General features: G+C 50.6%; 1 protein-coding gene across 7 annotated transcripts in view; it reads right to left on the bottom strand.

Annotated features, from left to right (window-relative positions):
• The window catches only part of Slc13a3 (solute carrier family 13 member 3), a 93,283-nt gene that overhangs the window by 37,622 nt on the left and 43,372 nt on the right, over positions 1 to 12,289 (bottom strand). For 6 of the 7 annotated variants that reach the window (XM_063248245.1, XM_063248244.1, XM_005002804.4 and 3 more), the window contains 3 exons: positions 10,854 to 11,119; positions 9,655 to 9,818; positions 1,693 to 1,765 (listed from right to left, as the gene is read on the bottom strand). In XM_063248245.1, coding sequence (XP_063104315.1) covers positions 1,693 to 1,765; positions 9,655 to 9,818; positions 10,854 to 11,119 — 503 coding nt within the window. Of the gene's footprint in view, positions 1 to 1,692; positions 1,766 to 9,654; positions 9,819 to 10,853; positions 11,120 to 12,289 lie in introns of those variants that run through there. The other variant, XM_063248247.1, reaches the window with a different exon arrangement.

Below are 12,289 nucleotides of genomic sequence, written 5' to 3'. Positions count from 1 at the left end.
TACGTGAAGGATCAGCATTATTTAGGATGTTATTTTTTAGATATTCATGTTGTTTGGGTATTTTCTTGGTGTGTTTTCCATTAATTCTTTATCTGAATTTGGGAGGTTGTATTCCTTGTGCAGTTAGCTTTCAGGAATAATTAAATGAGAGTTATTGATCATATCAAGAGATCATAATGTTGACATGAGTTTTCTGAGGTGAAAAGATGTTCACCGCACTCCATTCTGAGACATAGCGGGTTGTGAAAGAGTGTAAATGGCATGGCCAGGTTTTTTTTTTAATTTTCAGAAATGCGTAACACACAGAGATATCAAGAAATCACCCAGCACAGTGTCCACTTAGCAGTGTCAACCTGCCTCTGGGTGCAAGATGCTGAGCAAATTTTTTAAGAGTACTTTTTGACTTATGCTGTCATAAAATGTTTCTAAGCAGATAAAATTAAGAACTGCTGTAAGTATGCAAAGCAATGGCTATATGAACTCGCTTGACAATAGTAATCCTTTTAGAATACATCTGTCGCTCAAAACATCACACCACACTGTATATGGATATGCTACTTTATCAGCTATGCTCAATAAATCTGGAAAAGAAATGAAGATTAAAACCAGAATTACTTCTGCATAACAAACATTTTTAAAAATTATTTTTAAAGACTAAATATAATTCAAACACCTGCTGGCCACAGAAGGGATTTCTCCCCAGAGGTCAACAAGGCCCTGACCTGTGGTCTGAGCAGTTGGGTTCCAGCCTGAGAAAAGGAAAAGAGCCAGAAACTAAAATCACGGACTGACTTCTTAGGGTTGGGAGCCATGGTCAGGAGCTGTGGAACCTCGAACTGGGGGTCCCCACCAGACCTCCTCAGAAGGAGGAGGAGAGCCTCAGGAGGAGCAGGACAGGGTATAAAGGACCCTGGAGTTCATCTAGCACAATCTCTGCTTCGTTTAGATAAGAACACTGAGGGCCAGAGAGGGGGAGGGGTTTGCACCTAGTGAACAGACACCTCCAGATGGTAGAATCTAGGTCTTTTTCAAAGCCCCTCAGAACAAGCTTTGCATGGGCAGATGTTTAAAATATATTCCTGGGTCACATGGTGGTGAGTAGTTGGTCCAATCACAGAACCCCTGTTTCAAAGATAGATTCAAAGCCTCCAAACATGGTGCCAGGAAGGAGCATTGGCTGTGGGGTACACCAGACATAAGGTCACGTCCCACCTCTTAGGCTGCCATCTCATTCAAAGTGAAGGCTATATCAGTGTCCTGTGGGGTCCCAGATGCTCTGTCCCTCCATCAGTGGCTTCCTGGAGAGCTCTCTGCACCCTCAGGAATGTCACATACGCTCGTCCTTGTGATGACAACATTTCCCCACAGCTCCCCCACTTCCTGCAGGGGTTTGCTCAGGATCAGCCCTCCTGCAAGGCCTTCCCTGGGCACCCATTCGGAAGCTGCTTCTCCCATCCTTCAGCCCCCTACCCCGGCTCTCTTCCTGCTCTCTTCTCCCCCATGGTACTTAATGTCCCCCATACTTTTACAGGGGACTTGTTGAAGGAGGCTCTAAAGGACCCCATTAAGGCCACAGGGGCAAGTCATGGACATCTGGGCACTGGGTCGAGAAACTCAGGACTGGGGGTGGCTGGCTGCAGATCAACTCTCCTCCACTCCAGGCCCTCTCAGTCCACTCCAACAGGAACTTACCCCTCTGTGTGTGTGCTGGCCAGAAACTGAGTCTCAGTGGGCGCGGTGTGCAGCCCGTTCCCCCGCACGGTGCCTGGGGAAAGAGCATCATGGTGAGAGTGACTGATCCTGGATATGGTTCCACTCTTCTTTAGAAACAAGAGCTCAGTGCCACTGGGATCACACAGACTGCAGCAAATCAATCCATTCGACTGCCTTTGTGGGGGGCTACTTGTGTGCCTGAGGCTGTGACAAGACACGAAAATCCAAGGCCCTCAGGGCTTGTCTTCCAGGAGAGAAGACAGACCACACACAGGTGTAATAAAGTACACTATATCAGAAGCATTAAAGCAGGGGAGGGGACAGTGTGCTAGGGTGGACACCATTTTCAAGAGTTCTTTCATCTAACAGAAGCCTAAAGGAGGTCAGGCAAATACCTGGGACAATGGGAGCAGTTGCAAAGGCCCTGAGGCAGGAGCATGCCCCCTGTGCTGGGAAACAGGAAATGTGGGACAGGAGAGGCCTGAGAGAGAGCAGAGTAAAAGAGGTGAGGGGACATGGCAGGGGTGTCAGGAAAGAGCTGGGTCACATGAGGGTATTGGGGCTCCAAGGAAGGACTTTGACTTCTGAGTCAGGTGGGAGGCAGGGCAGTGTTTGAGCAGAACAGGCTGAGACCAGATTTGGCTTCAGTTTTGAAGTGTCCTTCTGCTTGTAGATCAGACTCCGAAGCAGCCTTTCACAGTGTCATTAGATAAGAAAAATGGGATGAGCCAAAAGTTCCTGTGGCTGGAGCCACCATGAAGGATCAAAGAAGCCACTCCACAGAGCTAAACATGTGACCCTGGGCTCAGATCAGCTCCATCACTTAGGAAGTGGCCTCGGACCAGTGGTTCCCATCCAGAGCCCATTCCATCCCCAAGGAACATTTTTGGATGTCGCAGCTGGGGGGAAAGGACCCCCTCCTGGCATCTCTTGGTGAGAGGCATCCTCTGATACTCAGGTCAGCTCACCTGTATAAGAAATTCCCATCCAAAATTTCAAAGGAGCTGAAGCTGAGAAACACTGGCTTAGGTAAGCACCTGTAACCTCCCTGTTCTTCAGATCTTTAATTCCTGAAAACAGAAGTAACAGTTCTCCAAGGATTTCACCAAGAGGGTGAAACTCAACCCTCTGCAAGCAGGAACCGGGGCCTGGCTGGAGCACAGTGGTAGAACATTTGCCTGGCATGCACAAGCCCTCCTCTAACACACACACACACACACACACACACACACACACACACACATTAGTAGCAGTAATAAATAAAGCAGAGACCAGAAAAGGCCAGGAAGTGAATTTTTCTGACCTTGGGAGCCCCGTCATCACAGTGGTAACTTGTCAGCTCTTCCCCTGTGGAGTTTGGACTCTGGGATTTGAATTTCATATAATCTCCACATTACAAAATAGCTTTCCTTCTTTTGATTTATTTCAACCCTTTAAAATATAAAAATGATCCTTTGCTTTTTGAATGCACAAAAACAAACTGTGCTGGATTTGGTGGTGGGCCATGGCATGCCAAGCCCTGATCGAAAGACCCTGATGAAAGCCGAGCGTTGGCAAAGATTCCATCAGGGCTATCACAGTCCAAGGAGAAGCTAAGCAGCAAGCTGCTCCCAGACAGATCACGCGGGTCTCCAGTAGACCTCAGCAATCTGCAGAGCACCAGCCACAGCCACAGGCAGATACTACGGTGCAAAACAAGCCCACTTTATCATCTCATCTAACGCAAGCCCACTGCGCCACCCACAGAAATGCCGAGCAGGTCTTCTATTGCTCAGTGAACAACCAAAGGACAGCCCCAGATTTCTACCAGTGCCCAACCTAGAGCCACCCTGGCCCACCAATCGTCCTGCAAGTGATCCCCAAAGCCCCACCTTCTTGTTAATAACATTTTGCTGAGACACTCTAGGTTGCATGGGGAATCACCTGTCACTCCTACTGCATTGAAAAATAAATTCCACTCAGGTAGCCAAGTTCCCTGGGGATCTTTGGCTGAAGGACATTGATATTCTGAAGGTGCTCCAGCAGGAAAATATAGTTTGATCTTTTCTTTCACATGGGATTTGCCTCAGCCACATGGCGTGGGAAATCAGCCCATGCACTCCGCCACAAGGCACGGGAGGAAGGGTCTCTAACCGAGCCTCAGCAATTTCCTCTCAGTGACTCAGGGAAGTCCCTCTGCAAACCTTGCTGCAGTTTCCCTCTTAGCACCAAGAGGGAACACCGTGGCTGACGGTGTTGTTTTTGCTGTGTCTGATGCCAGCCTTGCTGACCACCAGCCAGGTCTGAAGGCCGAAAGTCAGGTCTGCTTCCACTGGACCATGTGCACCAGAACCGCAGAGTTCAGGTGACAGGAACACATGTCCACACGCAGTACGCAAGACTTGAGCTCAGGGCACTCAAGCAGGCGGCACGGAAGGGCTGTTAGTAGCACACTGAGGGCTTCGGGACAAAGTCGCTCTGCAGGGGATGGTCCATCAGGAAGAACTCTGGCCCAGTGACCTCTGGCTTCACCCATCTCCACCTCATTCTGGCCTTCCCACCTGGGAACTCACAGCCAGGCCAAACCCTCCACCACATTCCTCAGCCCCACCTGCCCTTTAGAATCTCCTGGGTCCCACCCGGGGGTCTGTTGGTGGCTCTGGAGTTGGGCAGGGATCTGGGTACCTTTGAAAATTTCTGCAGGTGCAGCCAGGGTTGAGAGCACTCATCCAAAGTTACAGATGGGGAAACGGAGGCCTTTGGAAGGCCTGTACTCCCCCCCACACACAATGTGCCTCACCCATGGGCCCTGGCTACTGGCTGCCAGCAGCTGAGTTGGGCACGAGACAGCGGGTAGTGGTGGGGGCACTGGTATACACACCACAGTGACCAACTTAGCCAGGGGGTGAGGGCAGCTTCCCTGTTTCTTTACGCAAATCAGTAACGTAGAGCATTTTATCCCAGGACTTATTTTTCTAATGATGATAAAGACACCAGAGATGCAATGGAAAAATTAGGACAACCAAGGCAGGTGCTCTTACCCATTTACCGAGGGGCCCGCGTCTGGGATTCCTGTGACCACAGTGGCCTGGACACCACACAGAAGCAGGCTGGTGGGGCAAAGTCTCCAGAGACTTCTCTGGGTCCAGAAAATGCAGGTCAGTCCCGAGCTGGGTGCTTATGTAAGAGCTTACTCGAATCACATGGGTTCTTGAGTTTACATCAGGTGGGAGCCTGGGTACTTTTACAGTTGCAAGCTCACAGCCATGTTGGAGCAGTCTTGGGGAGTCAAGCTAGGTTTATTATCTGCTTGGGGAAACTGAGGTACGGAAAAGCAGGTCGAGGTTGGGAGCTGGTGGGTTAGCGGCAGAGTCAGGCTGTACCCAGGCTTTTTGATCGCCTACCGCTGATTCTCACCCCGTCTCCAAGGCACCCACCTGGGGGTTAGTAGGTCTGTCCTGGGCCTGATCGATCTAGAGCACCCCTCCCAGTGTAACTCAGAGAGCCTGGAGCTGGGCACACAGAAAGCCTCGAGAGAGAGAGTTCATGTGTGGAATTAGGTAAAGAGCAGCTTAAGCAAAGTCAAAAGCCCCACATTAGGCAAGTTAATGTCTATTGATTGATTTGGCGCTCATAACAATCTATTTTTATTTCATAGAAGAGTCGGAGGGGGGACTGGCACGGTGAACACAGTGAAGGAGGACAATGTCTAATCCAGCCGGACGTTCCTAAGCAGCCAAGATGGCATGCACAGTGGCCTTCTTTGGGCAAAGGAGAGGAGGGGAAAGATTTTAGTTTCCAAAGCCGGGTGGGCTTCTCCCTGGTGGAGGAGCACTGGGGAAATCACCACTTTGAGCATCATTTCCTCCTTTGTCCCAGCAGGATGAGAACCGCGTCTCCCTGCAGGGGACGAGAGCCTGCACACCGAAGACACTGCCACTCAGGTGACCACGAAGAGCATAGAACTGAGTACAAGGACTAGAGAGAGGCACAGGGCTACCCTCCACGGCTGAGCACCTCTGGGCGCTAGTCCAGCAGCACCCCCAGCCCAGCCTCTGCTCCCCTGTATGCGGGGGCACATAGCACCAATTCTGGATTTAGACAAGACTCAGCAGATCATTTTGCCTCTCTGAGCCTTGTCATCTGTAAAATGAGACCACCTGTATCTCAGTGCAGCTACAAAGGGTGACCAGTGATGGGCAGGAGACACCACGCAGAGTCCGGCCTGGGGTGTCTTCAGAAACAGACAGCTCAGTCCAGCGTGGCTGACAGTGTCACTGCCGTTGATGAACTTAAATGCCCAGGTGACTCCCCTTCCCTCTGCTCATCCACCCACACAAGTTTCCACTCTTTCACCTGTCCTCACCCCAGGCCGCCGGGCCAAAGCACAGAAACTGGGTGAAAAGAACATTTCTCTTTGCACTGGAATTAGCCTGGTCCTCGGCCTCGGGGGCTGATCATTAACTCGTGTCTCTGCTCTCTGATCCTGCAGCCTGAGGAGGCCGGTGTTACCCAGCCACCGGGGGTTCCCTGCCTCCCCACACCTGGCAATGCAGGGAAAACTACACAGCTGGTACTGCATGCAACCTTGAGCAAGTCCCTTCCGCTTCCGAATCAGAATTTTCATCTTTACAGTGAGGAACTTAGCCTTCAAACACAGATGTGACTTTTTAAAACTTTGGAGACAGAACCCAGGGCCTCCTGTGCAGGAGCTGCACCGCCAGCCACGGTTGGTCATTTTGAAAAATGTCTCCTGTGAGGGGCAGAGTAGTAGGAAGGACTGCATCTCTGAATCAAACTTAAAAGCTCAGAGCCACTGGTCTCCACTGGGTGACACGGCAGAGGCTGGTTCACGTTCCCTCTATTTCTTCCTCAACTTCCATTATTCAAAAGGAGGTCAAAGTTAGCTTCCCTCATTCAGACACAAGACCCTTACAAGAGCCTTGCACAAAATAAGTGTTCAATAATCATCTGCCATTGTTCCTTAGAAGCCCAGAATATAAAACAGAAAGTATGGGGCAGCTGGGGTTGAGATGGGGAGGGGCAGGGCCCTAACTGCTTGTTGCCAACCCAGTGAGACTGTGAGATGGTTTTCCCGCAGATTCAAGACCCACGTAAACAGTTTGAAAATCATAAAGAGAATGGCGTAGCACAGGGGTGGGCAAGCCATAGTTTGCATCTTGAAGAATGAGTTTTCACACGTAAGTGGTTGAGAAGAGCAATAAAGAATAGCAGCCAGGGCTGTGCACGTTATGTTTTTATTTTGGCGCCCACAAGTAAGGCTCGACTGCCGTGTAACCCTGCCCACTGGGACCCTGCCACTGTCTTCAAAGGCAGAACTGAGTGGTTGCAACAGAGTCACCTACAAAGCCTAAAATATTTACTGTCTGTTATTTACAGGGAACATCTGCCAGCCCCTGCCGCCCAGCATCTGTTGCTTTCTATTTGGGAGACTTTGCCCTTGCGGAGACCCTGGCTCTGCTACCTCACCAGAGACGAGATTCTGGACCTGACAATTCACTTCTCTGGATCCCAGCTGTTCAGCGCTTATGTCATTTCTAACTTTGAGGGAGGCTGCAGAAATAAAATAAGCAGGACCCTTCAGTGCATGGTACTTGGACAACTATCAGCAACAGAAATCCACTTGGAGAGGACATGGATCAACATCGAACCCTTAACGGATATGAATTTTAACACGTACAACACATGGTCAAACAATTCCAGTGATTGTTGAAAATTTTTAAACATGTAACAATACCGTAAAAGACAGATTGCCATTAATTCCCATCAAATTCCCCCTCCCTTCAAACATACTTAGCCCATCACTCTGGCCACTTTCTGAAGCAGCTCTGGAGGTCTTCTTCGTTGGTGTCTTTAGTGGGTGCTGTTAGAGCTGCCTCCTTGTCCTGAACTGATTCAAAACATTTATCTTTCACAGTCATTTTAACTTTGGAGAAGACACAGAAGTTGCACAGTGCCAGGTCCGGTCAATAAGGTACCGGATGAGGACACAATGTAACGTTTTTACTCGATGGACATTGCTGGAAGTGTTTTGAATCAATTCAAGCCCGTCATACACACACATTTTTAAAAAATTTCAGAAAGTGGCAAAAGCTCTGGGATGTATGCAAAGGCAGGGGATTATTTGGAGGTATCAGTAGTAATGTATCATTGCTGTGGTCAGTTTAAAACTGAAATATTCACTGCAATTTTTGATCACAGCTCACATGTGAAAAAGAACGTAACTAGCACACAGAACGGATGGCTTTGGGGCTAATGTGTGTTTAAAGCAAATGACGCAAATCTCCTGGGACTGGTGTGTTGTCTGCCTCGAGATGCACTTTCTATCTTCCGGTCCCCAGGGGCAGCTCTCACTCTCACCGCGATATTCACACCCACATGCCAGGAAGTGGACACAGGAAGGGCAGAAGTAGAAAGTTACACACATCTTTTCCACTTAGGTCCCAATGACCAAGTGTAGTCACCTGACTTCAAGGGAGGCTGGGAAATTCTGCCTTCTCTCTGTGCAGCCATGTGCCCCTGTAAGGTTCTGTTACTAGAAGAGCAACAGAACTGAGGCTGGGGATCAGCTAGAAGCTTCTGATCACTTATGCGTGGGTTTAAAGCTTCCCTTAAACGGGCATTAATATCAATCAAAAGTAAAGCATTTTAAAGTGGATGTAAGAGACTGAAAGAATAACAGTTTTTAACAAAAAGTCTTGATACTATTGTGAATCTGAATTGTTCCTGGAATTGTCTTTCTCTGACTTAATACCTGAAGAAAATCTCTATTTTTTAAACTACTTGAAAACAGGAGCTCTTTTGCTTGCAGACTGACAGGGCTGGCTTGGTAGGTAACAGATGAGCTCTGGAATCACATAGCTTGGGTTCAAACTCAGGCTTAGCCCCTTGCCTGCAGCACGACCTGGAAAAGTTAACCGCCTCCTCTCTCTGGGACCTTATATCACCATCTGAAAACACAGTGGTTGCTTGTGTTCTGTTCTGCTAAGAGCACAATTTCAGAGGGCCGAGGCACTCAAACCCTCGGGTCATGGCACATCATCATTATCTGTTACACAAGACCCCTTCAAGGCTATTCACATATTTATTTTCAATTTCTTCTAGCCCCATTTTCTCACCACCCTTCCCATAGCAGCCTCTTAGATGGATGTAAGGTGTAGCTCTTCTTTCTGAGTGTTTGTGGATTAAATGCTCGCAGGCACCCTTAAGAAAGCCTGACCTGGACAACACTTCTCCAGCAATGCACAAGAGTTCCCATGACCGCTGTTCCTGCTGGTGCTAGGCGTTAGCCAATGTTATGGTTTACATATGAAGCGCACCCCTGAGCCTCGGACACCGTGGGCTTTGCCCCAGGGCAGCAATGTTCTCAAGCGGGGTCTAAAGTGCTGACTGGCTCATAAGGGCACCCAACTCCTCAGAGGATGAGTGCATAGCTGAATGGGCTCTGAGGAGGGGGCACCCAGAGGAGGGAAGTCACTGGGGTGGCCTGTGGGGAGTGCGTCCTGTCCCAGCCTCCTTTTCTCTGTCTCTCTCAACTCTCAACTGCTACCAGGGGAGAAGCTTTCTTCCTCCATGCTCTCCTGCTCCAGGGTTCCAACTTTGGAGCTAACTGACCATGGACTGAAGCCTCTGAAACTGTAAGCCAACAAACCCTTCCTCCTTTAGGATGAATATGTCAGGTATTTTGATCACAGCAACAGAAAGCTCACTAAGACATCCAACTTCCTTATTTTTGTTACCTTGCTGATTTACATCTCATTGTTTCATCTGACATTTCTCTGGGTATTAGTGATGTTGAGTATCTATTTAAATGCTGTCAAAAAATACTTGATACACGGTAGGTGCCCAGTAAGTGTTTCCTTCCCCTGTCCTTGCCCAGCATCCCTGTTCCCACCCCTTCACTCTGGGGGAGTGGGCCCCAGAGCCTTTGCACAGCCTCACCTCTGTTCTCTTCACTCTCCCTGCTAAGGTCCTTCCGAGGCTCCTTCTGGCCAAACAGGCTTTTCAGAATGGCACTGGCAATGGGCAGCATCATGGCGGTGGAGGCAGTGTTGCTCAGCCACATGGACAAGAATGAGGTGGTCACCATCATCCCCAGGATAAGCCTGCATGACAGAGGGAGCTAGACAGGAATCCAGACCCCTGGGCCCAGGAGTTCCTCTGGTCCAGGTTTGCCATCCCTGAGGCATCCAACTGGTTCATTTTAGATGCAAAAGCAAATTAATAGCAAAATGGGAACTGGTAATCTGGGCTACTTTGGGTCTAAGGAGTGCTTGGTACATTTAGGTGAACGGACCACAGGGACCCAAGGTCAGGTTATGCTAAAGCCACTCCAAACCTGACATGTTCTCTCCTTTGCCCCCAAATCTTTGATGGCACTGGTTTTAGGATCACAGCAGGGACACGAGGGTGCTGCCACCTTGCCCTTGTCTGTCTTAGCCTCCTTCCCATCTCCTCTTGTTACCAGCTCACACCCTGGACTCCTCACTAGAACCCAGCACTGCCGAGCGTGACTGACAGATATCTACTCCTTTGGGAATAAGAGTTCGAATCCTGGCCAGTGCACCTGAGGCCTTGCAGCACTGGGACCTGCTTCTTTCTCTTCAAGGCCATCTTCACAACCCCCCTGCATCTCCCCGACACCCCCGGCCCTCATCACTTGGACCGGCTGTGGCTAGTCACCTCTTACTGCTCAAGGCTGAGCCAGCTACCTGTGCTCAGCCTGTCGCCCTCACACTGGCTCTGTGGAGCAGGTCCTGTGGCATTGCTAGGTCATATGCTGAAGTCATTTTCTACAGCCCAAGCAGCCTTAGCCTACACTGCCCTAAAACTACCACACAGGGCTTCCCAGGCCCATTCTCAGGGAAGCAGTGGACACAGGAGCACCCAAAGCTTTGACCTTGAGCCAGTGGCATCGCCTTTCTGGGCCTCGTGGGCCGGGTCAGCATCCTGACCCCTCTCTGGGTTGTCCTTATGCACCACGAGGACAGCTGTGCAGGGGTGGCCCAGCCCCGCGCCTGGCCCACCCTGGGGTTCCCACAGTAACCGAGAATGAGCAAGTCCATGATGGCAGGAAGGGACCTGATGCCGAGAAGGGTGGTCCCTCTGCCTCCCCCCGGGCGGGCTGTGAGCCTGCTCACCTGGCCGGCTGGACCCCAACGAGCATCAGGATCTTGAGGGCAATCCTGCGGTGCAGGTTCCACTCCTCGATGGCACTGGCCATGATCAGACCACTGAGGAAGAGGAAGTTGGTGTCGAGGAAGTACTGGGGGCAGACCTTGTGGGAGGGCAGGACGCCCAAGAAAGGGAAGAGGACGATGGGCAGCAGCGCTGTCACAGACAGGGGCAGGGCCTCTGTGCACCAGTACACCGCCATGAGCAGGATGATGAACAGGCAGCGCCCTTCCTGCGGGAGACACAGACCGGGGTCAGCAGGGGGCGGGGAGCAGGGGCGCGGGCAGGGGCGGCCTCCCAGGCCCATTTTCAAGGAAGCGGTGGGTGGCGCAGTACCCAAGGCTTTGACCTCTGAGCTTCCTTTTGACCAGCTGTAAGTGAGGAAGCTATTTCTGTCCACCCAGAGGACCGCTGCAGGGTTAACCGAAAGACCCCTGTTGTCTTAGAAATAAATCATGAGGTGAGGATGGAAATAAAAACAGTTTACTTGGTGGGGTGCAGAGAGTTTGGAAGGGCAGTGGGGAGGTGAAACAGAGAAGAAAGCAAATATGACCGTGCTCACGAGGAGGTTACCCCTGTGGGCAGCGGAGCAGCATCCTGATGGGGACCCTGGGACAACACACCTCAGAGGTCTCCCAGGAGGTGAGACCCTGGCTTTAACCGCCATCCCGGGGCACCTTGGGCCTTTGTGTACACAAGCTGAGCACACACTAGCCAGAGAAGCCCCCAACATGTAGCAAGAAGTCACTGTAATGTGCAGGATGCTGTGCACCCGTGGAGACATGGAGGTGACCCCAAAGCACCCCCCATGTCCCTACAGGGTGCTGAGTACGAGACTCGACACAGTGTGTGCTCTGCAGACAGGGACAGTAACTGACATTCCCTGGGCAACTGACTACCACGCTTATCTGTGTACCCTACCACCCCGGCGGACCGGCAAGAATCCCACTTTGGAGGGGCTGGGGATTTAGCTCAGCGGCATAAGCGCCTGCCTTGAAAGCAGGCAGTCGTGAGTTCGATCCCCGGTACCGATAAAAACGAAAAAGACAAAAAAAAAAAAAAAAAAAAAAAGAATCCCACTTTGGAGACCGTGCGTCCTGGAGAGGGATTGCAAGCTCCAATGCCTCCAGGAGCCCGGATGTACCATCAAGGAACTCTTGGGCTCCCTTAGGCGGTTTTATATCTTTGTACTTTGGAAAAGGCACGGTGTGAGACATTTGTTTCCACCTCATTTTAATCTGCTACTTGGCATTCAGGCCCTCAGGTTGGCCACCTCAAGAAGAGAGGCACACAGGCTAACAGTTTACCCCCAGAAAGACAAGGTCTGAAACATTTAGTACTGTGAGTTGTGGGAGCAGAGGAGCATGGGAACTGAACCACCAAGTGGACTCTGGAAAGCACT

Source organism: Cavia porcellus, unplaced genomic scaffold (genome assembly GCF_034190915.1).
Source record: "Cavia porcellus strain 051 isolate PalLab524CR breed Dunkin Hartley unplaced genomic scaffold, mCavPor4.1 scaffold_5, whole genome shotgun sequence".
Lineage (NCBI taxonomy): Eukaryota > Metazoa > Chordata > Mammalia > Rodentia > Caviidae > Cavia > Cavia porcellus.
Note: the sequence above shows the minus strand (reverse complement) of the source record. Positions and strands in the feature narration are given on the sequence as shown.